General features: G+C 37.8%; 1 protein-coding gene across 2 annotated transcripts in view; it reads right to left on the reverse strand.

Annotated features, from left to right (window-relative positions):
- CCSER1 (coiled-coil serine rich protein 1) overlaps nucleotides 1-26,619 on the reverse strand; it is a gene marked incomplete at both ends in the record, with an annotated part of 1,131,842 nt that overhangs the window by 991,120 nt on the left and 114,103 nt on the right. For both annotated transcript variants that reach the window (XM_084233722.1, XM_084233723.1), the window contains one exon: nucleotides 7,613-7,733. In XM_084233722.1, the coding sequence (XP_084089848.1) occupies nucleotides 7,613-7,733 (121 nt within the window). The remainder of the gene's footprint in view (nucleotides 1-7,612; nucleotides 7,734-26,619) is intronic.

The following is a 26,619-nucleotide window of genomic DNA, read 5'->3' on the forward strand; positions in this document are numbered from 1 at the left end:
CATCACACCACTACCCCATTATACCCAATCTGTTCTCTATAAAACACCAAGATAGAATACTATTCATCTATTAAAAAAAATAAAATCCTTCCATCTATTTACAACATGAATGCAACAGGAGGGGATAACTGAAATAAGTCTGAAGTGGAAAGAAAAACACCAGATTATTTCACGCATGTGGAATATAAATACAAACAAACAGACAAAATTAAGCCAAAACAAAACACTAGAAATCTGACTACAAAATGGAGGCTAACAGAAGGAGAGGGGGTTGTGGGGAACCATGAGGGTAGGGGGCCCAGTGGACTATGTTGGAAGATTATTAGTGTTTTGGTGGAGTTCATGAAGTGGTAACAAAAATATCTGAAGAGGTGTGAACCCATATTCATAAATGATATACAGTTTTGCAAAGCAACATTACATCAATGAAAAATTATACTTTTTTTTAAAGATTTGTTTTTATTTTTATTTATTTATACAAGCACTGGGTACAGTCAGAAGCGAGGGAGGGTGAGAGAATTCACCAGAGCCAGAGCAGGGAGCAGAGCAGGCAGAAGGACCGAAGTACACTGCTGAGGGGAGCAGCGGGCAGCAGGAGAGGCCTGTGCGCCATGTGGGACCCTCCTCCAGTGGCCGGGGAGCAGCCGGGAATCGAACTGGCGCTGCAGAGGCTGCAGGCAGCTTCGCAACCCAGCGCTCAACCACTGCGCCACACAGGGGAGGCCCTTTAAAGATCTATTTCTTTATGCATACAGACTAGGGGACAGGGGTGGTGGTGAGAGAATTCACCAGAGACAGAGTGGGGAACAGAACAGGCAGACTGAGGAAATACACTGCTGAGGGGAGCAGCAGATGAGTCAAGAGAGGTCTGCTGTGCCATGTGGGTAGCTCCCTGGCGGGGATCGAACTTGTGCTACAGAGGCTGTGGATAGCTTCACAGTGTTCTGCTTAACTACCCTTGTACCACCAGGGAGGCCCAAAAATAATACATTTTTTATAAAAGAAAAAAAACAAAATGAAATAGAAATTCAAATGCATTTTCTAAAAAGCAAATCTTCATGTCACCGGAAGCTTCCTTTTACTCTAACCTGCTTACTTTCAATTTCTTCCTGCTCTCTGTCATTACAAAGTATTTGAACAGGCTTTCTTTCTGGTAGTAAGTTTTTGTTTGGTTTTTCATTTAATAACTTTCAAATAACATCAATGCCCATACTAGATTATTATCACATCTACAGTCTTGCAATTCTTGATGCAATTAATCAATTAATATTTCCTTTTCTGACTGTACTATATGTTTCATGAAAAAAGCAACTGCTTTTCAATTCAAAAAGGCTCAGCCCCAAGCAAAATCTCAAGATGAAAACAAATATTCAAGAAGTAGCTGTTTTCTGGGGGCCTCCCTGGTGGCACAAGGCATTAAGCACAGCACTATGAAGCTATCCACAGCCTCTGCAGCACAGAGTTCGATCCTCCATTAGGCAGGGAGCTACCCACTTGGCGCAGCAGACCTCTCCTGTCTAACCCAAAGCTCCCCTCAGCATTGTATTTTAGTCAGTCTGCCTATTCTGCTCCCCACTCTGTCTCTGGTGAATCCTCTCACCCCACCCCCCGACACCTCTGGTCTGTACCACAGTTCTTGTATGCATAAATAAATAAATCTTAAAAAAAAGGATTAGCTGTTTTACATGCATTAATGAATAAACATCTACATGAAAGCATAAATATATCCCCTGAAATGTGTAAAGGAAAGTTATCAAAGGAAAGTTATCCATTGATGTATCTCTAGGAAAGCTAGTGTTTGTTAACAACTTTTTTTTTTTTAAACACTTCTTTTTTTTAATTTATTTATACAAGCACTGGGTACAGTCAGAAGCACAGAGGGTGAGAAAAAATTCACCAGAGCCAGAGCGGGGAGCAGAACAGACCGACGAAACATACCGCTGAGGGGAGCAGCGGCCGCAGCAGGAGAGGTCTGTGCACCATGTGGGACCCTCGCCAGTGGCCGGGGATGGAACCAGCGCTGCAGAGCCTGCGAGGAGCTTTGCAGCCCAGCTCTCAACCACTGTGCCACCAGGGAGGCCCTGTTAACAACTTTTATACTGAGATTAGAGAGTACTTAAATTTTTCCCAATCTAACATACTTTATTCCTTTAGGGAAAAAAAAAAATGTTCATGGAATTAAAAGTCATAAGTATACTTTAGGAACCTAAAGTAGGTTCATTTTAACCTTTCTTAGAAATAACGCATTTTGTACCAAATGACAGCATCTGTGCCCTTTCAGAAGTTCAACAAACCATCCACATAGCAACAAAGTGAATCACTGTTAATAAAACTGAGGCTAAATGGTTAAATTGGTCTCATAGTAAAAAGGAAAGGGTAAAAAAAATCACCTTTCTCTTTTAGGCTTATCAAACACTATCTGAGCAAGCCTTGAGCTGAGCTCCCAGGTCAACTGGAGACTGAAAATGCAGAGTAGGAGGGAGTACCCAGAGGCAGCCACACACAAACAGAAATTCAAAACTCCACTGTCTGAGGCAAAGCCTTTTCAAACTTCCTGAATGAAGTGCTCTTTGAAGAGTCAATGAACTTCAGTGAAGTCCCAGTTTCTTTACTTTTTTGTTATTGTGGCCATAGAAGTTATAATCTTTTTAAATATAATCCATCTGTTTATTTATAACTTTTTTTTAAGAATTATTTAGGGCCTCCCCGGTGGCGCAGCGGTTGGGCGCTGGGTTGCGAAACTGCGCGCGGCCTCTGCGGCGCCGGTTCGATCCCCGGCTGCTCCCCGGCCACCGGAGGAGGGTCCCACATGGCGTGCAGACCTCTCCTGCCGCCCGCTGCTCCCCTCAGCAGTGTACTTCGGTCCTTCTGCCTGCTCTGCTCCCCGCTCTGGCTCTGGTGAATTCTCTCACCCTCCCGCGCTTCTGACTGTACCCAGTGCATGTATAAACAAAACAAACAAACAAACCAGCAAACAAATAAATAAAGCATGCCTCTATAAAAAAAAAAAAAAAAAAAAAAAAAAAAAGAATTATTTATACAAGAATGGGGGTACAGGCCAGAGGCACTGGACGGTGAGAGAATTCACCAGAGACAGAGCAGGAAGCAGAGCAGGCAGACTGACCAAAAGCACTGCTGAGGGGAGCAGTGGGCAAGACAGGAGAGGTCTGCTGCACCATGTGGGTAGCTCCCTGGCTAGCCAGAAATCAAACCCACGCTGGGGAGGCTGCAGACAGCTGCACAGCACCTCACTCAACCTGCTGCGCCAGGGAGGCCCTGTTTATTTATATCTTTTACATCAATGTGTATTCGCCATAATATTCCCACTACCCGTTCACTGGTGAACTATGACCATAGTCCATTGTACTCTTATGTCCCCTGTTTTGATCCCTTTTCCTCCCCCTCCCTCAGTGCCCTCACTGGATGCCTCTTATTTACAGTCACCGGCTAGTTTTGTATTATTATTATTATTATTATTATTATTATTATTATTACACAAATAACTCAGTGACAATATATTTCTTATATTCTAAAATGATACATCAATACAAATATAATTAAACTAATATCCTCATATAGCTGAAGATATATCAATAAATCATACCTAACTGTAGGCATTTTATATCTAACTAAAATTTGTACTTTAAATTGGATAAATACAAATCAAAACCACAACGATATACCACCTCACACCTGTTAAGAATTATCCAACAACAAAACAGAATCAAGTGTCAAATATTAGTGAGATGTGGAAAAAAGAGAACCCTGATAAAATGTTGGTGGGAATGATCTCAAAATATTCAAACTAGATCTTCCATATGTTCTAGCAATTGAACCCCTAGACATTTATTCAACGAATGCAAAAACATGTATTTGAAGGCACAAAATGACCTTTCATGTTCATTGCAGCACTATTTACAATAGTCAAATTATAGAAATAACCTAAGTGTTCAAAGAGAGATGAATGAATAAATAAGATTTGATGTATATACACAATGGATCTCTACTCAACTATAAAAAGCAATGAATTCTGCCTTTATGACAACATGGATGGAACTGGAGAATATTATGCTTGGTGAAATAAGTCAGAAGGAGGAAGAAAAAGATAGGGTGATTTCACCTTATGTGCAATCAATATAGATAAACAACACAAAGGAACAGACAAAATCAAACAAATGTAAGCCCTATAAATGACTGAAGAGTTGACGCTAATAGAGTGGGGAGGTATGAGTTTGCAGAACAAAGGTAGGAGGGTACACAATGGTTGATGATTTATGGGTGCTTTGGAGGGAGAGTGTGCTGTGGTAAGAGGTGTGAACAAATTCCTTTAATTGTGTGCTGTTATACAATATTGTTACCTCCATAAAAGTTACAAAAATAATCAACAAGTATGTGAAAAATAACACTCTTGAAGCCATCTTTAAGAAAATAAAAACACTAACAGCAAGAGCACTACTATCTACATTGAAGACCCATTATTTACCTTACTAGCATTTACTCCTTTCTTCTTTTATCTTCTATTCCTATCTTTTTTAAGTCCTTAATCACCTTTCCCTGATCAACTTCATACTCTGCTCCACTGTTTGTCCATAACCTGGTTCTAATTAATTATATCATCCAATATTGCTGAGCAAAACAATTGCTTCAAAATAGCCATGTCAAAGAAGCTAACCTAGTCAAAATCAATGACACTCAAACTTCAGCTTTTCTATTTTGATTAAATGGAAAGAGAAACAATTTCTTTCCACCATCTTGTATTTTGTTGAAAAGATAGAAAAACCCATACAAGGTACTGCTGAAGGCAATAATGCCACCATCAGAAGACCTGAAAATAGTAACTATAGGAGAAACAGAACAAGAGATACAGATGGAAAGAATGACCCAGTACCAGACACAACCATAACTGAGTAAACGTCTACCCCTTTTAAATTACATGCATCAAGAACAACAATTACCCTTTATTTTTTCTGAAACAAATTTGCCTGGAACTTCTCTCATTGGTGAACAAGAATTTTAAACTAATCACTGTCTCTTTGTACCTACAGTACGTTCTTGCCCTATATCCACACCTACTATTTCATTCTCAGAATAGTAGTATGAGGTATGTAGGGCATTTAATTTCCATTTGATAGATTACCACTATTTTAATGACTTTATCATACCACAGCTGAATATAAGAAAATAAAGTATAGTATGCATATGTTTTTCACATCAGCTCAAGTGGTAAGTAATATATGATAGCACATAAATCAAGCAAGCAATATCTAATTGATGTAAAATGTGAGGGAGAAAACATATTGAGATTTCAAGAGAATAAAAGGATGGTGACTTTACATAAGTTGAAAAGAACAATTTAAAGAGACTAGAGGAGGCATTAATTTGCTGAAAATGTATTTAGTGTAATATTCTGGTAGGAAACCTAGGCAAGTTGGATCAACTTTAAATATACTTGTATTCAGAAGAAAGCTCAGGATAATAATATATATCTATAAGTCACTGGTAATGTTGATTTTTTTAAACAAGTTCTCTCTGACTCAGAAAGTGAGCAGAGTAACAAAACATGATATAATATTATAAATATGTGATATTATAGAGGGGAATGGTGAAATAAAAAGAAGATTCAAAGAACATAGAGGGATATTAGAGTAGATATAGGGTAACGGGAAAATGTCTATTTTAAATCATACCTCAGAATAGAGAAAGAATATTTATGAAGTAGCTAAACACTGCGAGTGGGGAAGACATTTTATTAGCAAGTCCACACTATAGCTTAAACAGAATCATTGAAAGATAATTTTAAAATTTTAAGATCCAACTTTTAATCATATATGCAACTTACATTAACTTAGATAGTGAAAGAAAATTAATTTGAATTTTCCAATATAATTCAATTAGTATATATATGAGATATGACTTACCTCCTATTATATGAAAAATGGTTTTTGGAACTAAAAATTACATTGTGTTAAGAACAGTTAAATTATTTTCCATCGTAATTTGTATTAAAATGGAATTAGAATCATAGTTTACTGAATTGGTTAGTATTTCTTTTCTCTGTAATGAGAACATTAATACTGAATATCTTCATGCAATGAAATATATATAGTACTCTATTTGAAAGGAACATTAAGATATTATCTAACTGTTTTCAGAGTATCAGATATTATCATGTTTCAGGAAACTGTTTCAGGGGCATATCCAGTAGAAAGACATCAAGCAAGTATGACACAAAGTGATGATCCAGTATAATGCAATGGGGGGAAATAATAGGTATAATAGGTATATCAAGGTTAGCTCCCACCTGGTTCACATTGTAGTCAACAAACAATCCTTGGCAACACTATGCATCCCCTTTTCTCCAACATAAGACTTTAAGGCAGAAACAGCCCTACTTTTGCTGGCAATTATCAGATTTTGCTTTCTCATTTATTAAATGTATAATTAGAAATAATCTTAGTTGGGCCCCCTGGTGGCACAGGTGGTAGAGTGCCACACTGTGAAGTTGTCTGCAGCCTCTGCAGCATGGGTTTGATCCCGGCCAGCCAGCGAGAATCCCACATGGCAAAGCAGATCTCTCCTGTCTAGCCCGCTGCTACCCTCAGCAGTGTATTTCCTCAGACTGCTTGTTCTGTTACCTGCTTTGTTTCTGGTGAATCCTCTCACCCTCCCAAGCATCTGGTCTGTACCCTGGTTCTTGTATAAAATAAATAAATCTTTAAAAAAAGAAAAAATCCTAATTAGTTTGATATTGCAAGCACATGTATCTTGCTTAAGAATTTATTTTTTTAAAGATGTATTTATGCATACAAGAACTGGGGTCCAAGCCAGAGGTGTGAGGGGTGAGAGAATTCACCAGAGACAGAGCCGGGAACAGAACAGGTAGATTGACTGAAATACACTGCTGAGGGGAGCAGCCTGTGAGTCAGGAGACGTCTGCTGTGCCATGTGGGTAGCTCCCTGGCCAGGGATAGAACTCATGCTGCAGTGGCTGCGAATAGCTTCACAGGTTGCGTCTTAACCCCTTGCACCACCAGGGAGGCCCACATAAGAATTTAATTATTTTGGGCATTATAAAAAAATCTAGTATTTAATCAATATAAAATCAAATTTAAATTTAAATAAAATTTGACCTGCTTAAAAGACAAAACTATGGAAACATTAAGAGGTATAAATTTTAATTTTAGATAATGAAATGAGTTAAAATTTCTTTAATATCTATAAAGTACAAAGAAACTATAGGCTAAGATTGATATTTTAAGAAAAACTCATATTTTGGACCACTGAAGCCTACAATGAAAAAAGACTAATCCAAGGACAGTGCATTCACAATCACAGTGCAAAAGAAATAAAGTGATTCAGCCTCCTCACCCATGTCCCTAAGGTCACAAAATGAAACTTGAATGGTATATACTTCAAACACATGAAATTATAAGATGCAGAAGTTATTCACTGAGGTAACATAAGACAGAGTGATTATTTTAACTTACAAACTCTCTGTTCTCTCAGCATAGTAGTACAAACACATTTCTTTTAAATCACTCTTTCTTAGCAATCTCACTTTGATTAATTATCTAGTTTAACAAAGCTCTGAAAAATTAAATAAGTAACTTACTGTTTTGAAGATTCAGGAAATTTTAGCTCCTCTCTTTTCTTCATTTCTATTGTTGGTTCCATGGGAGTGAGCACTACAGCAGCACATGAGACTACAGAGTGGTATGAGTCCTCCCGGCAAACTGTTTTATTAGAAAAAATAATTGTAAAAATCAAAATTATTTTTTGACTATTCTCACTTTACCTTAATAAATTCTCAGTCAAATGGAAGAGACAATTCAACTAAAACATTAGTCATCATTATCATTTTCCATAATTACCATTTTCCACTCTAAGACTTTCTACTCACACACTCTATGGCAATGAGGCAATTCTTCTTGAACCACAAGTGGAAAGGGGTCTGCCAACATTTTTGAGTACTTCATTGAAAAAAAAAATTAAGAATGAGAGGTGCACAGAACTTTAAGTGAAATTAACTATCTACTTTATTATATGAACACTTGATATTTAATTAGCATCAAAATCAATTTATACAGCATCAATAACACCCTAATAGCATTTCCTAATCACTATTGTAGCTTCCAAATTCCACTGTTAATATCACTTATAAAATCAGATAAATTTGCCTATTTGTGTGCTTTATACAAATGAGGTCATATTATTTGTGTATCTATTCTGTCATGGGTGACTTATTCCATTCAATATATGTTTTTAAGACTCATTCATTATTACAGTAGTTTACTCACTCCTAAGGGTAATTTTCCATTGAATGAATGTAGAGTACATATATCACACATTTCATTAGTGAAGGACACTTGGAATTTTTGTCTAGTCTACAGTTATTTAAAATGTTTTTGATTCTTCTTGTACTTTTTTTGTTTTTGATTCACAAACAGATTTATAGTTTGTGAATTTCTCCTAGGATATGTTCATGTTTTATGTTCCGTTTCAGTCGATAATTGCCAAACTGTTTTCTGAACTGATTGTACTAATTTGCATTTCCCAAAACAGAATAATAAGAATTTCAATTGTTCAATAACTATACAAACATGGTTTTGCCAGTTTTTTTCTTTTTAATTTTTAATATTGTGATTTTCTACTGCGGCATAACAAATTAACAAAAATTTAGCCACTTATAACAATACCTATCTATTATCGCAGTTTTATAAGTGAAATGTACCGATGGTGTCAATTAGGTTCTCTTATGAGGTCTAACAGGCCAATATCAATTTGTCAGTCAGGCTGTGTTTTTATCGAGAATCTCTGGAAGAATCCAATACATTTAGGTCCTTATCAGAATTTAGTTCCTTGAAGTTGTAGGATTCTGTCACTTTTATCATGCTGGTGATTGGCCAGACACCACTCAACTTCTAGAAGCTACTAACAGTTCAGTGACCAAAGGCCTATCTCAGCAATGTAGAACATCCCTTTTGAAGTTCTTACATGCTTTACATCTCTCTGATTTCTTCTTCTGTTAATAGGTGGGAAAAAGTTCTCTGCTCTTTAAGGGCTCTTGTGATTAAGTTAGGCTCACAAATTATCCCTTCTTAATTACCTCAAAGTCAGCTAGTTAGCAACCTTAATTACATCTGCAAAATCTCTTTTATCATGTAACAAAACATAATTACAGTAAGGATGTCCTCTAATCTTCCCAGTGGAAGAAAATTACCGAAGACTAGCATCATGTTACCTTGGAATTTTGCCTACCACAGCTATTTCTATCAGAGTATGGTGGTGTCACAGTGCAGCTTTAATTTATAGCCTCCTGATAACTAGTAAATCTAAATAAATATTTATTAACACCCATTTTAACTGATTCTAATATTCAGTTTTCAGTTACACGATTTAGTCATCACAAATCAACGCTAAAAATTGTAATTTATTTAACATGGTATACCAATCATGAGCTTGAGTATAGACTACTATGCTAGCTTTTCTGTCCTCAAATACACATTTAGAGACATGCATTATGATCAGTGATGAACACAAACTGCTTCTTTCAAAGTCTGTGAACATTCAGTCACCATGCATCTGTTATCAATTCAGATTCAGTATGTAGCTGTGTTGTCTCCTTGTCTCCTAGTGATAAACATGTGACATTTTATAAAAGTATAATGTAAGAATTTGCCAAAGGAAATGAAAATATACCAAAGAAATGAAGATGAACAATTGAATTGAAAATTAAAGAGAAACCAATAGAGTACTAACTCATTTCAATAATTAAGAAAGAATAAATTAACGCTCATGCCAATGTAAAAAGAAGTAAATATTAAAGATGACAACACACATTAAAAAAGAGGAGAAAACAAAAATACAGTATGGACATACAAACAAAAGTATGTAAGACAATTACCTGGAAAAGATTCAACAGAGAAGTAGATATATATGTGATCACTATATTCTGACAAGCAAAATTCAATACCAAAGTATATACTTAATGAGTAAATCAGAACTTTATGTCATAATGGGAAAGATGTAAACTACTCTATATAGTAATCTGGTGAGCAAACAAGTTGTTGGATATTCTTTTCACATTTTACCAAGCCATGAATAGATAAATTACTTTTGAAGAATGATATTATTATCAACTAGTAAGGTGGAAACATTACATTTGCCATTAAATAAAACAAGATGACACATATTTAAGGGAAATTTTAAGTTTAAAGAAGACCACCGAAATCAGTGGGGGAGTTAAACAAAATTTTTGAGAAAGATCATAAACATGTATTTCCCTAAGTATTTTACAAAAGAATATAGGGATTTGGGAAAATACATGTTTTAATGTGATTATTTAATATCCCTAATAAAAACATCTTCAAAATTCCTACTGAAGACACAGAAAAAATATTTCTGGCACAACTGCTAAATTATTGCTAGGCTCTGAAAGGAAATTACACTGTAAGACTGATACAAATGAAGTAGCATAATTGTTAGTCAACACATGCCTCTGTTTCACTACTTTATAAGACAATGTTTTTATTTTTTTTAATGCTTTTTTTTTTAATAGAGGCATGTTTATTTATTTATTTATTTGTTTTGCTTGTTTGTTTGTTTTGTTTATACATGCACTGGGTACAGTCAGAAGCACTGGAGGGTGAGAGAATTCACCAGAGCCAGAGCGAGGAGCAGAGCAGGCAGAAGGACCGAAGTACACTGCTGAGGGGAGCAGCGGGCGGCAGGGGAGGTCTGCGCGCCATGTGGGACCCTCCTCCAGTGGCCGGGGAGCAGCCGGGGATTGAACCGGCGCCGCAGAGTCCGCGGGCAGCTTCGCAACCCAGTGCTTTACTGCTGAGCCACCAGGGAGGCCCTAAGACAATGTTTTTAAACATGTTAGACATATAGGGAGAAAAAAACACAATTTTTATGGAGTGCATGATTTATGTTTGTCACATCTGTAAGATTCAGTAGATAAATTTTCCAAACATAAATGAAACAAGTTAATATGTTGTACTAATTATACAGAACTCTCTAATACAAAAATACAAAAATCGGGCCTCCCCGGTGGCGCAGTGGTTGAGTGCCACAATGTGAAGCTGTCCACAGCCTGTGCAGTGCCGGTTCGATTCCCCGCTGGCCAGGGAGCAGACCTGCCTGCTCTTGTCATGGTGGGGCAGATCTCTCCTGCCTCGCCCGCTGCTCCCCTCAGCAGTGTCTTCCGTCCATCTACCTGTTCTGCTCCCTGCTCAGTCTCTGGTGAATTTTCTCACCCTCCCACACTTCTGACCTATACCCCAGTTCTTGAATAAATAAATCTTTAAAAAAATACAAAAATCCATTGCAAACTGTTCTCATAATTGGAAAAGAGGCATTATATACAATACCATACACAAGGTAAATGTATAAAAAGTAACTATAGGATTTGAAGTTTGGGTTATTTGACGTGTGATTCCATTTTCTTTTTTATGTTTATTAGTGTTTTGTAAATATCTTATAAATGGTTTTTCTTTTTACTTTTATAAACATCAAAAATAAAACTTGTTAAAATATAATCAGGAAACTAAGGTAAATAAACAAATGTGTGGAATCATCGTATTTTCTTAAAAACAGTAGGCATTTTGAAATTACTTTTTATGATTTAATCAGATTAAACTGTATTTCATTTTCTGATGCTTTCCACAATAGGATGGGAAACACTTTTTTCAGAAGGTGTTGTAAATAACTGATCTAGTTGGTTATTCTAAATATTGTTAAAGAAATAAAACTTACTTCAGGGATTGCATTCAAATTAATGGATTTCCATACTACCAGGGCCTTTCAATTTGTTTATTTGTTTGTTTGTTTGTTTGTTTGTTTATTTATTTATTTTTTTATTTATGCACAGGAGTGTGAGATAATTCACCATAGCCAGAGCGGGAAATAGAACAGGCAGACTGATGAAATACACTGCTGTGGGGAGCAGCGGCCATGGCAGGAGTGGTCTGTCACGCCACGTGGGACCCTCTCCAGTGGCCGGGGATAGAACAGGTGCTGTAGAGGCTGCGGGCAGCTTCACAGCCCACTGCTCAACTGCTGCGCCACCAGGGGAGGCCCGGCCTTTCGATTTTTAATGTAAAAGATTAATTAAGGTAGCATATTTAGTTATTGTCAAAATTGTAGGAATGTTGGTTTGAGGCAAAGTTGATTTCTGTACTTTTTAAACCATACCAAATGCAAATGGTTCACTATTTAGACTGAACTCTTATGATGGGAAAACTGGCTTTAGGAGAAAGGAGAAAGTGAAACAAACGGAAACTACCAACTTTTACTTAGTCATATTACTTATTTGTACTTATAAAGCTATTTTAATTAATATATGAAAAATTAAATCACTGCTAAATTTTGAAAAGGTGAATTTATGAAATAGCAGGTAATTATTTCATATTGGAACAAAAAAATAGAAGACAGCTATCAAAGAAGTATTACATATTTAAGTAGGTTTCCAGACTCCATGAGTTTTGAAATATCAGTACAAATTCCTACCAAAGAAGCAGTCAATAATTTGAGACACCAACCTACAAATTATGCTAAATTTGCCTCTTTTTTTTTTTTAGATTTATTTATTTATTTTTACAAGCACTGGGTATAGTCAGAAGTGCAGGAGGGTGAGAAAATTCACCAGAGCCTGAGCAGGGAGCAGAGCAGGCAGAAGGACCGAAGTACACTGCTGAGGGGAGCAGCGGGCAGCAGGAGAGGTCTGCGTGCCATGTGGGACCCTCCTCCGGTGGCCCGGGAGCAGCTGGGGATCGAACCGGCGCTGCAGAAGCTGCGGCAGCTTCTCAACCCAGCACTCAACCGCTGCGCCACCGGGAAGACCCTAAATTTGTTTTTTTGTGGAAACATACTTTCTTATAAATTTTTTTGCATGAAGTACAAAAAATTCCACCAATGCTTCTGTTACTGGGGAATGTCAGAGTTAGGCTGACTGGAAAATTAAAGTCCACATTTTTCTAGACAGATGGAGCCTTTTTGCCAAGATGGGGGTCACTAATCAGGACACTCTGAGAAGGTCATATGTAGAAGTGATGGTGCTATATCTAGAGGATATCAGTTGTCAGAAGCCATCAGTTAGTATGAAAAGCAGGATTCAGACATGACAAACTGACATTTGATGAACAGATTATACAAACAGAAGTTTAAAAATGAAAAAAAAATGTTTGAAAGTCAGAAGAATTATTTATCTGAAACTTTGTTCTGAGAAATACTTTTATTTATACTTAGGGTATTGTAACTGTATGGACATCAAAAATAATCAAAACCTACTAGTGCCTCTGTCAGAAATTTGCAAATGTTGGAGCTGCTATCAATCCTGGGTTTAAAATTGAGTAGTCTGACTTTCCCTTATAATTTTTTATTACACCATACACACTATTACATTAAATGATAGTCTAGTTTTACCTTTTCTAAAATATGTTTCTTTCAGATTCATAATAAGCTGAGATGTAAAATCTAAACACTGAAATTTTAAGTTATCGTTCTCCAGTTTTACATTTTAAAAGTACTTATTTTCGAATATTCAATATTTGGTCTTTTAATTTATAAAATCAAACTTATAGCACTAAAATCAATGTATTTTAATAAGTATTAAATAAATATACACATTCAATAAAATCCCTGTCAAGGTTTCAATAAGTCTTTAAAGAAACAGGGAAAACATTACTGAAATTTATATGGAATCAGAAAAGACCTTGATTATCCAAAGCAATCTTAACCAAAGGAGTCAGTTTGTGAGAGATATGACACTCCCAATTACCAGACTTCAAACTATACTACAAAGCTACAGTAATCAAAGCATATCATATCAGACTGTAGACACACAGAACAATGGAATAGAACTGAGAACAAGAAATAAGTCTACACTTATATGAACATTTAAGACAGATGAGTCAAAATATACAAAGGAGAAAATTCACTCCAACAAATGATGTTGTGAAAACCAGATAATCACATGCAAAGGAATTAAAATTAACCACTATTTCACAAAATACACATAAATTAAATCAGATTGGATGCAAGTCAGGAAACCATAATATACATACAAGAAAATATAAGAAAACACTCATGACATTGACTTCACAGATGAATTTAGGAATTGGGCTCCAACAGCAAGGTAACCAAAAGCAAAAATAAACAAATGGGACTACATTAAACTCAATATTTTCTACAAAGCAGAAAAAACTATCACCAAAATAAAAATGCATCCTACTAAATGGGAGAAAACATTTGCCCAAGGAGTTAATATCCAAGATTTTAAGGAACTCATCCAATTCAACAAAAAGAAAACAAATACCCACCCACCTACAAGTAGAAACACTAAATCGATTCCTCTCTAAGGAAAACTTACAGATGGTCAACAGGCACATGAAACAATGCCTGATATCACTTCTCCTCAGGGACATGAAAATCGAGACCACAATGAAATACCACCTCGCACTTATGAGAATGGTCCTTATCAAAATGACCAGAAACAACAATTGTTTGCAACAGTGTGGAACAAAAGAAACATTCATACACTGCTGGTATTTATGCAAACAGGTATAGCCACTATGGAAAAAGTCTGAGCATTTTTAAAATATTCAAAGTAGATCTTCCCTATAATCCAGCAATTCAGCTCAAAAGAAAGCAAAAACACAAATTCAGAGGGATGCATGCACTCTTATGTTGACTGCAGCACTATTAACAACAGTTAAGTGATGTAAACAACTTAAGTGCTCAAAAGACAAATAAGTGGATAAAGAAGAATTTATATATACATAACAGAATACTGTTCAACTATAAAAATGATGAAATCTTGCTATTTGCAACAACATGGTTATAACTGGACAGGATTATGCTAAAGCAAAATAAGTCATAAGAAGAAAGACAAATACGGGATTATTTCACACATACACAGAACATAGAGAAACAAAGCAAAGGAAAAAATACCCCCCCCAAAAAAAGCCTAGAAATCTGACTGTAGAATTGAGGCTACCAGAAGGGGAGGATTCCGAGAGGGAGCAGGGTGAAGAGAGAGTTCAGTGAGCCACTGTGGAGGACTTTGGCAGACCTCTCCAGCCGCCCACTGCACCAATCAGCAGTGTACTTCGCTGTTCTGCCTGTTCTGTTCCTGCTCTCCCTGGCTCTGGTGAAATCTCTCACCCTCCCACTGACTGTACCCAGTGCTTGTATAAATAAATACATCTTAAAAAAAATTAAAAATTAAAAAAAAAAGATTTATTACCTTGTCCTTCTGGTTGCCTTCTTCCAAATGTGATTTTAATTATTATGTATAATTTTAAATAAATTATATAGAATTGTATGTGTCTGTGCATGTACATCTGTACATATCTATATAAACACACATCTGTACATATCTATATTACATATATTACATAAATATACATAATTTCATAGATAATATAGAGAAATCACAGTAAATAGTCAAATTTTATTGATTCCTGATAACTTATAGATTAAAATTTTATTTATTTTTTAATTTTTTTTAAATATTTATTTATTTATTTATTTATATAAGCACTGGGTACAGTCAGAAGCGCGGGAGGGTGAGAGAATTCACCAGAGCCAGAGCGAGGAGCAGAGCAGGCAGAAGGACCGAAGCACACTGCTGAGGGGAGCAGCGGGCGGCAGGAGAGGTCTGCGCGCCATGTGGGACCCTCCTCTGGTGGCCGGGGAGCAGCCGGGGATCGAACCAGTGCTGCAGAGGCTGCGGGCAGCTTAGCAACCCAGCGTTCAACCGCTGCGCCACCAGAGAGGCCCTATTTTTTAATTTTTTAAGATTTATTTATTTATGCATACAAGAGCTGAGGTACAGGCCAGAGATGCGGGGGGGGGGGGCAGGGTGAAAGGATCCACCAGAGACAGAGCAGGGACCAGAACAGGCAGACTAACTGAAATACACTACTAAGGGGAGCAGCGGGTGAGACAGGAAAGGTCTGCCTCACCATGTGGGTTTCTCTCTGGCCAGCTGGGATTGAGGCCATGCTTGCAGAGGCTGTGGATTGCTTCATAGTGTGGTTCTTAACCCCTTGCAACACCAAGGAGGCCCAGATACTAAAATTTTAAACAGCATTTCTTCATTCTAAGGTTAGCTATTCTCCTGGCATTCACAGAATGTTTTATATAGGAACAAAATAGTATTAGAAATCTGTGAAGTTCGATACCACTTAACAGACACATAATATTAGTAAGATACCAGCAACTTTGGCCTAATATTTCTGGGTGATTCATGTAGAAAGTATATGTTTTCCATTTTAACCTTTTCAGGACTGTTATTACACATTGTGGTAGACTTATTTACCAAAGATGGCCAGACCAATAAAGATCATAACCCTTCCTGTTTTTGAAATTCTGGTAGTGTATTGGTATTGGAATCTCTTTCCCTTCCTTTCAATCTTTGTGAACTTTTATGACTGCCTGGACTAGAAGAATTTGGAGGAAATGATACCCTGTGACTTTCAAAAAGAGATAGTGGGAGACACTATGCCTTCATCTGGTTCTTTCTTGGGACACCTATGCGGGTCCTACTCACATGCTGTGAGGAAGCAAAGTTCACGTGGATCTTCTGACCTACCAACCCATCAAGGTTGGCAGCTGACAGCCATCTATACCACTGAGCATGAGTGGAAGAGTTCTGTATTCCATCTGAAGCCTTAAACATCACAGGACAAAGAAAACTCCCTCTGCACCCAGTCTAAATTTCTGACCTGCAAAAATCTTAAAGGATTAATGCTTGCTAGTTTTAGGAAAATGTTACACAGGAACAAATAAATAATATGCTTATAAAGAGCAAGTATAACCAATGACAAAAATAGATTCCAGTACCCATGAACAGGACTGCACTGAAACTGTTATTTAATTTATACAGGAAAAAATCTATTGCCGTAAGTGCCATAAAGATATGCCCCCAATGTTATGTGTCTGTTTAATTTATGAATGAAAATTACAAAATGATGGATAGTTAAAATTCTCATTCAGCAGCTGTGTACAGCTCAGTGTTATGGTAATAAAAATAATTAAAGAGCAAAGTGTGTGTATATATGTTTATATATACATATACATAAAACATACATAAATATATGTAATTCAATTCACTTGGAAAACAAAATACTATCTGGTGAATGTACTGACTTTTCCAGTTATGTTTCTATTTCAAACTTAGAATGAGCCCTGCAGCTATCCTTGGAGCAATTTTGCTTTAGCAAGCAGAGACAAATATATACCTGCTCTAACATGCAAAACAATATGAATTTTCAAAGCACACGATGAACTCATAGTTGCAGTCTATACTGGAACAACAGGCATGACAAGACCTATATCATTTGAATAATGTGTAAGCTAAAATTTCTGTAATCTGATATTGTATTCTTTTAGGAAAAAACTTTTAAAACAGATTAGAGTCAGAAAAAAGGTGAAAATATACTTAATGTATTAGAATATAAAGAATTTATAAGGCATCCCATACAAGCAATAGAAAATGTCTTAAATGGAAGGAGAGTTAAAACAAAATGCATTTTACTGTCATTCTTTCTACGTATTTCAACACTACATATTGTAAAGAAACATTCCATCCAGACTTGTCAAGGAAGCAAAAGTAATGCCACTAATAAATTAACACTGCCATCTTTTAACATAAACCATTTAAAACTTACAGAAAATAATCTACTTTATTATTTATAAACAAAAATGTTTATTATCTATAAATAAAATTTCCTTATAGGTGTCCCCATTTAATAGACAAATACATTTAATTATCTATGTCAGCTTGTGATCATCTTTATGATCATCTTGCATTTCTCTGTCAGCTAAAAAATTTGTTTTGCATGGGTATATTTTTAGTTAAGTAGGATTTTTTTGTCTGCTTGTTTTAAATACTGATGATTAATACTCATAATAAAATAACAATGCAAGTTTAAGTTTTTAGTCTACATGGGATTTATAAAATAATATAAATTAAAATATTTATTGAATAACTTAATTCTATGTGATTGAAAAAAAAACAAGACAGTATATTCAAAAAAAAATACTCATTGAGTTCATACTTGGGCGAGGTACATTCTAGGCTTTCAAGATGTAATAGCGAACAAAAATACATCCCTGCCACTTCAGGGAATTACTGCTATTTGATTTCAACACTACTAGAAAGGTCCTACCTTCTGGACTACTCAGATTCTACTAAGAGGAAATGTTTTATGTAATTGTTTTTTTCTTTTTTGAGAGAGCTCTCAGTAAACTGTTTCTCACATACTTTACCTTCTGAGTTGTGAATTTTATTTCATTTTTCTTTTTAAAGATTTATGTATTTATGCAAACAAGAACGGGGGTGGAGACCAGAGTTGTGGGGGTTGAGAGGATTCACCACAGAAAGAGTGGGGAACAGATCAGGCAGATTGACTGAAACTCACTGCTGAGGGGAACAGCCAATGGGCGAGTCAGGAGAGGTCTGCTGCGCCATGTGGGTAGCTCCCTGGCTGGGGATTGAATTTGTGCTGCCAGTGGCTGTGTAGAGCTTCATAGATTGTGTCTTAACCCCTTACCCTGAGTTGTGAATTTTAAATATAACAGCAAAACATTCCTATATTTACTTTGTATATTTCTATTTTACTCCAAATATAATATATTCAGTTATCATATGACAAATGAGCATTTCTCTCTTCTCTCCTTTTTCTTTCTCTCCTGTCCTCACCTTCTCTTCTTCCCCTCTTTTCCTTCTGCTCTCTCACCCCCCCCTTCTTTCTCTTCTCCCTTTCCTTTTCATTTATGCTTCTTCTGAATACTTTCTTTTTTTCTTTTTATTAACCAGAATAAAAATATAAGTATCAAAGTAAGTACTACCCTTTATTGAAGAAAACAGACTAGACATGTGAAGAACCTATCAGGTTATGAGACCTAATTAATTGCTTAATTCTGTAGTTCTGATGGTTATTTATTTTGCAAAAGTATAAGAACTAGGGCCTCCCTGGGAGCGCAGGCAGTTGAGCGCCATACTGTGATGCTGTCCACAGCCTCTGTAGCGCAAGATTGATCCCGGCCGACCGGTGAGAATCCCACATGGCACAGCAGACCTCCCCTGCCTCGCAGGCTACTCCCCTCAGCAGTGTATTTCAGTCAGTCTGCCTGTTCTGTTCCCCACTCTGTCTCTGTTTAATATAACAATATTAAACCTGAGAAATGAAGTTTAAAGAACATGTGTTCTTTATTTTCAGTTAGAAGTTAAACATTTGTCCATAATTTCTCAAACTTTGATAACTTTTTTTTTATAGAGGCATGCTTTTATTTATTTATTTGTTTGTTTTGTTTATACATGCACTGGGTACAGTCAGAAGCACGGGAGGGTGAGAGAATTCACCAGAGCCAGAGCGGGGAGTACAGCAGGCAGAAGGACCGAGGTACACTGCTGAGGGGAGCGGCGGGCGGCAGAAGAGGTCTGCGCACAATGTGGGGCCCTCCTCCCTCTGGTGGCCGGGAGTAGCCAGGGATCGAACCAGCGCCGCAGAGTCCACGGGCAGCTTCACAACCCAGCACTCAACCGCTGCGAAACCGGGGAGGCCCCAACTTTTTTATTTTTTGTTTAAGATTTATCCACCCATTTATATAAGCACTAGGTACAGTCAGAAGCACGGGAGGGTAAGATAATTCACCAGAGCCAGAGAGGAGAGCAGAACAGGCAGAGTGACAAAGTACACTGCTGAGGGGAGCAGCGGGCAGCAGGAGAGGACTGCTCGGCATGTGGGATATGTGCCTGGCAGCCGGGGATCGAACCGGCACTCCAGAGCTTCGCAGCCCAGTGCTCAACTGCTGTGCCACCAGGGAAGCCCGATAACAAGGTTTTTCAAACACTATCTGAACACAAAATTTGAATTTTTAATATTCAAATTCAAACTGTGATTTATATATTACATATTTGCATATAATATATATATAATTGCTTTGATTACCAGTGCTTTATGTGTGACAACATAAAAAAACACATGAATACAATAATAGAAAATGTCGTTAATATACTGGTCCAGTGTGCCATCACAGAATATGATATCAGTAATGGCAGCTATTTTGTTTACTATAGGGTATGCAAATATTAGCAAGCAGAAGGCAAGATTAGTGTCTTTATTAAATAATAGAGGAAGATTTTAAAAGAAAAAATGTGACATTTTTGATAAGTTAGCAAGAATATAATATACCTAAGAGAAAAATTCAGCTTTGTAAAATCCTTATAGAGGAATTCCAGGGTCAGTATTTCTGTGGCTATACTTTAGCATGATCCTCACTTACCTTGAACTTTCTTCTACATGTGGAAAAAGAACAAAGAATGACAGACATTATTAAGGCATTAAGAATGCTCTTTCTGGGCCTCCCCTGGTGGCACTGGCGGTTGAGTGCTGGGCTGTAAGCTGCCTGCAGCCTCCGCATTGCTGGTTCAATCCCTGGCCACCTGCGAGGATACCACATAGCGCAACAGACCTCTCCTGCCACACCCGCTGCTCCCCTCAGCAGTGTATTTCATCAATCTGCCTGTTCTGCTCCCCGCTCTGGCTCTGGTGAATTCTCTCACCCTCTCGCACTTCCAACTGTACCCAGTGATTGTATAAATAAATAAATAAATCTTAAAAAAAAAAAGAAGCAAAATCCCAAATATTCAATTATCTGCATTTTTTTTTTTTTTTTGGCTGCAGCAAGTTTGAAAAAGAAATTCAGATTCAAAATGTACCTTGCAGGGCCTCCTGGTGGCACAGCAGTTGAGCGCTGGGTTGCGAGGCTGCCCACAGCCTCTGCAGTGTTGGTTCGATCCCAGCTGCTCCCTGGCCACCAGAGAAGGGTCCCACATTGTGTGCAGACCTCTCCTGCCGCCCGCTGCTCCCCTCAGCAGTGTACTTCGGTCCTTCTTCCTGCTCTGCTCCCCGCTCTGGCTCTGGTGAATTCTTTCACCCTCTCCCACTTCTGACTCTACCCAGTGCTTGTATAAATAAATAAATAAATCTTAAAAAAAAAAGTACCTTGCAAAGTATCCCTTGCTAAAGCAAAATAAATAAATAAATAAATAAGCAATCTCCTATATCCTATGAACCTTAACGTGAACTTAACTGCCTTTATTCCACTATTCGTTTTCCCTTTTCCCATGTTCCTTGTTATTTTTTTTTTATCTTTTTTGACCTACTACCCTTTTACTTTAGTCAAAAGGAGGCCCTCATGCTAAATTTCTTCTAAAAGTTAAATCTCCCTGAAAACAGGCAAGTCATTTGTTTCCAGGGACTTAAATTTTGAATTTCTGCTCTCAGCATCAGTTTATAGTGAATATGCAGGAACAGAAAGAAGACAAAAATATTCACAGAGAAATTTAAAATGGTGTGAGGACGTGTCTCCCTGGCAGCACAGGGGTTAAAACACAACCTATGAAGCTATCTGCAGCCACTACAGCACTAGTTCGATCCCAGCCAGGGAGTTACCCACATGGCACAGCAGACCTCTCCTGACTTGCCCACTGCTCCCCTCAGCAGTGCATTTCAGTCAACCTGCCTGTTCTGTTTCCCACTCTGTCTCTAGTGAATCACTCACCCCCCACACCTCTGGCCTGTACCCCAGTTCTTATATGCACAAGTGAATATTTTTAAAAAATTCAAAATAAATAAAATGATGCTAGGAAAATACAAACCAGTAGCACTGGTTCATATCAATTGGTGCATAAATTACAATCTCAGAAATCAGAGAAATGACAATGACAAATAGAAAAGAACCAGTTCAGAAAGCAAAGAAATGATTAGTCCACTGATAAGGGGTTAGAGACAGTTTGTCCTTAAACAGTATTCAGAAATAAATCCTGAAGCTCATGTCTGTGTGTGTGTGTGTGTGTGTGTGTGTGTATGTAAATGGACTTGAGATGAGAATTAGGAGATATCTAAAGTGATGTCTCACCTGCTGCAATCAATGAATATCAGTGGAGGAATATGATGAAGTATAGTCTTGGAGATGAAAAAGGAATATACTATTTTTCAATCATCAAAATATAATCTTTTTAAAGTGAAATCTATTCAAGTATATCTTTTGACTTTGTGAAAATGATGTCTAAAGTATTATAGGAATGAAATTGGAACTGCAAAATGTTTTAACATATAGATATTTTTATTACCTTATAAGAATTGCATTTCCATTAACAATTGCAAACTGTATTTTTTCTTATTTTAATATAGTCACATTGATCATTTAATTATTTCCTTATCTATATTGTACCAAATCACTGTAATTTTATAATTTAGGACTAGATTGTACTTACCTTGTTCTTTGACAGTATAGGCAATAAATGATAGATGTAAGCAGGCAGATAGATGACAGATGGATATCTGATAGACAGACTGATATAAATCTAAAAGCTGTACTGGGAATATATAAATTCCTTCTTTAATGACATCAAACTTGATCAATATCAAGGACATTGATGTATCATGAAATACTGTTTTCCTTCAAAATCTTACAATGGGGCCTCCCCAGTGGCACAGCGGGTTGAGCGTGGTGCTCTGCAGTGCTGGTTTGATTCCTGGCCAGCCAGGGAGATTCCCACACGGTGACTCAGACCTCTCCTGTCTCACCTGCTGCTCCCCTCGGCAGTATACTTCGGTCCTTCTGCCTGTTCAGCTCCCTACTCTGTCTCTGAATTCTCTCACCTTCCCGTGCCTCTGCCCTTTACCCCAGTGCTTGTATAAATAAATAAAAATAAATCTTAAAAAAAATCTTACAATTATTTTATTATCTTCATTTTTTAGATTAGACATTATAACTTTGTGGGTAAATGTTTCACATTATTATCTGGATGCATGAAATGGCCACTCCATTTATTTTCTAAAAAAAATGTATTTTATTATAACTATTATAGTAATAATCAGGTACTTTGGTGAATTACCAAAGCAATGACATTTTTGATTGTGTAGTCTTAGATAGAATTATAGAAATTGCCTAATGTTTGGCAGCATAAGCTAAAAATCAAGCTATAAAATCAAAATGGGAGTCCAGCAAGATGGCAGCAAAGACGCAGGGTTTAACTCCTCCAGACATACACAACAAAACTGATAAAAAAACAAAGCCAAAGTCCTGAGGGAAAAAGTAATGATCAGCGTACACAGTGGAACAATCAGTCCAACTAAAATGAGTAGGAAATGCTCTAAGTGAACGTTCTTTAAAGTAGGAAGGGGCAGTACAAACCACAAGAAGGGTGGCTGTTCTGCAGAGCCCCCTATATATTTTGACTTGGACACATGTCAAACATCAGGGCTCCTAAGACCTAGCACTGCACTGGGTAAGGAGGGGCACAGGCAAGCACCTAGAGTGAAGAGTGCATTGTGGGAAGCAGTGAGGTGAGGGCAAGAGTGAGCACAGTTGATTTAATCTGAAGTTCATAACACAGAACAGTTGTAGCCTGGATTAGGTCAGAGCACTCAGACTTCCTATAGAAGAGACTGACTACTGAAGTACAGGATGAGGTATCTTAAAACACAGATCATCCCCCAACCCAGACCGAGATCTAAAACAGTTGCTACCATCACAAAATGTTTTGCAATAGAAATTTCAAAATCCTTAGCCTATTGGAAGTGACCTTTTGGTGCATACTGCCCCAGTCCTCTTTCATGTCTACTACCCCTTGCTGGTATCAGTTCCTCCCCCAAATTATATAACAACAGTATACTAGTCCAACAAGTATAAAAATAACAGCTGAAAATTTGTCCTTTTAAAACCTGCACAATATCAAAAATAAGGAAACGGAAAAATGCAGGGCAAATTCCAGAACAAAAAATTCTGAGAGGATCCCAAAGTCAGCGGATTTGAAGAACATGACATAATGGGAATTTGGGGCTACAGTCTTGGTAACGCTGGGCCTCCGTGGTGGCACAGGGGTTAAAGTCTCAGCACTATCAAGCTGCCAGACACTGCAGCATGAGTTCTATCCCCAGCCAGGGAACTGAACCACATGGTGCAACAAACCTATCCTGTCTCGTCTGCTGCTCCCCTCAGCAGTGTATTTCATAGATCCCACCTATTCTGTGCCCCACTCTATCTCGGGTGAATCCTTTCAACCCCTGAACCTCTGGCCTACACCCCAGTTCTTACATGCATAAATAAATAAAAGTTAATCTTTAAAATAAAAACAAAAAAAGTCTTGGTAACACAGAAGGGACTTAAAAAGGAACAAAAATAAATAATAGAAGATATAAGACAACAGAAGAATACAGATAATGAAAATATGAGGCAGATATATTTAAAAATGTTGAAGCTAAGAAACAATGTAGCTGACTGAAAAAATGCAATTGAGGGCCTTAATACCAGTCAAAAAAGTGGTAACAGAATGAATTAATGAACTTAGAAACACAATAGTGGAGAACACAATAGAACAAGGTAGAGAAAAAGAACAAAAATAATAAAAACAGAATGAGCTCTCGGGGACATCTTAAAAAAAAAAATAAAGAAAAGCAAATAGCACCCATATCATGGTGATTCCAGGAGAGGCAAAAGGAAAAAGCATATAAACCCAGGATATTGCAAAATTCCTTGGAGGACTATTCCTAACACTTCAGGTGGCCTGGGTCCAACCTGGAGCAGTAGGAGTTTAGCAGACTCCACCCCAGGAAATTGGGAACCCCACAACTGGGCAGGTGCCCACCAAAGCCTACCTCCCATTTCCACCAGGAAGATATCAATGAAAAACCAGTGGAGCAAGACCAGTCTCCATAGACACGTCTAAACTAGAAAGAAGGATTTTAGAGTGAACTCACACATCTTAAAAAGAAATATCACCAATATCATGGGAATCTCAGAAGGAAAAACAAAAGAGAAAGTCATAGAAAACCTATTCAGAAAAACATGGCAGAGTATAGACACTGGAATCACCCTCTCCCTTGAAAACAACTAGGAAAAAAAAAAAAAAAAACAAAACACATGTGCCTCTCCAAAAATCCAGATGCTTCCAACCAACTACACAGATCCAGGACATCCCTAGGAAATTCAAGAACTAAGATTGGTGGCTACTGAGGGGTAAGAAAAGGAGGAGGCAAGGGGGTGACTGTCAGCGCTGGGGGCCAACTTCCCAAGCCACACCAAGGGAAACTCAGGACATTGCAAATTTCCTTTGGAGGAATTCTCCTAATACCAGAAAGCCTGGGCCCAATACAATATGACAGAGTGGGAGCTCAGCAGACTTCAACCTGGGAAACTGGGAATCCCAATTTCCGTAAGTGGTGTGCCCACTAATGGCTTCCACCCACCTCCACTCCCACTCTCTAAGATAACAAAGAAAAACCAGGTGGAGCCAGGACAGGCTTCTTAAAAACCTCTCAATAGAAAGCAGGACATTAGAGGGAACTCCCAGATCTTCCAGAAAGCCAAATGGAGGATGCTTCCCAGCTTTGCAAAAGTGGCATGTAAGGCAAGAGTGGAGCAGCCACAACCATTCTGGGTGGTCATCACCGTTAAGTGCACCCACTACACATAGCACCACATTCTGGTCAAATGTAAATTACTTCCAGACTGTGAGCCTGGAGATCCCAATATTGCCTTTCCCACTAGGAGGCCCAAGTTTCATAGATCACAATCCCCAGAAAAAAGAAACAGGGAGTTGGGAAAGAAAGTGAAGACAAACTGTAGAGGCAGGAAGGGCAAAGGGAAGGTTCTATGACTGGAGCAGATGGGGTAAAGAAGGAATCCTGGAGCCCTCGGTGACTTTTCAGGCTTTTACTGTGCGTTTACCAGGTACACGACAGGCAGGGGTGCCAGCTGGCCAGGAGGTTGGCAGGCCTCCCAGCCCCAGCAAGTCTTCACTCTATCTGGGCTCTCCTGCATTATTTTGTGGCCTCTGCTTCTCTGCTGATTCCGCTCCTGCTTGTTCTTCTGCTCTCTCTTTCGCTCTTTTCACTCTGTTCTTCTGCTGGTGTCCCTGTGATGTCGCCCTAATAAGCCCAGTCTCAGCCCAGGTGAATCCCATCTACATACGCCTACACCCTACTCCAGGTGCCCACCATCAGGCATGCATTCAGTATCTCAGGGATCCATCATCAATCCTAATGGGGGAAGAGCAGAAAAACCTGATACTTTCTTACCCTACACAAACCAAGTTCAGAATACAGCTTACTATGCAACAAAATAGGAGGTAGAAGTAACTAACACCACTCCTCAAACCAGGATGGAGTATTAGAGCACTAGAACCTCCTCAATCCTCCCCCTCATACTGAGGTAAAATAAGAAGAGGACAAAAAAAAAAAAAATTCCCAACACCCAAACCACATCCACACACATAATAGCAATAAATAAGACAATGTATTGACACATGTGTAGGAAACAAGTAACAAATCTACACAAGAATAAAAGCAAAATGAAAAGGACAGAAGTACTGGGAAAATCATAAAGGGGACAGAAAAAAAGAAAGTATCTGACAATGACTTCAAAACAACATCATTTAGAATGTTAAATGATATACTAGAAGCCAAGTCAAAGGCAAACAGAAAGATGCCATATCTCAGAAATATCAAGGAACAAAAAGAGTTCTTCACTAAGAGCTTAAATATATAGAAAGAAATAAAAAGTGATTCTGAATGAAATGCTGACACATTTAGACTGTAC

Source organism: Talpa europaea, assembly GCF_964194135.1.
Source record: "Talpa europaea genome assembly, chromosome: 5".
Classification (NCBI taxonomy): Eukaryota; Metazoa; Chordata; class Mammalia; order Eulipotyphla; family Talpidae; genus Talpa; species Talpa europaea.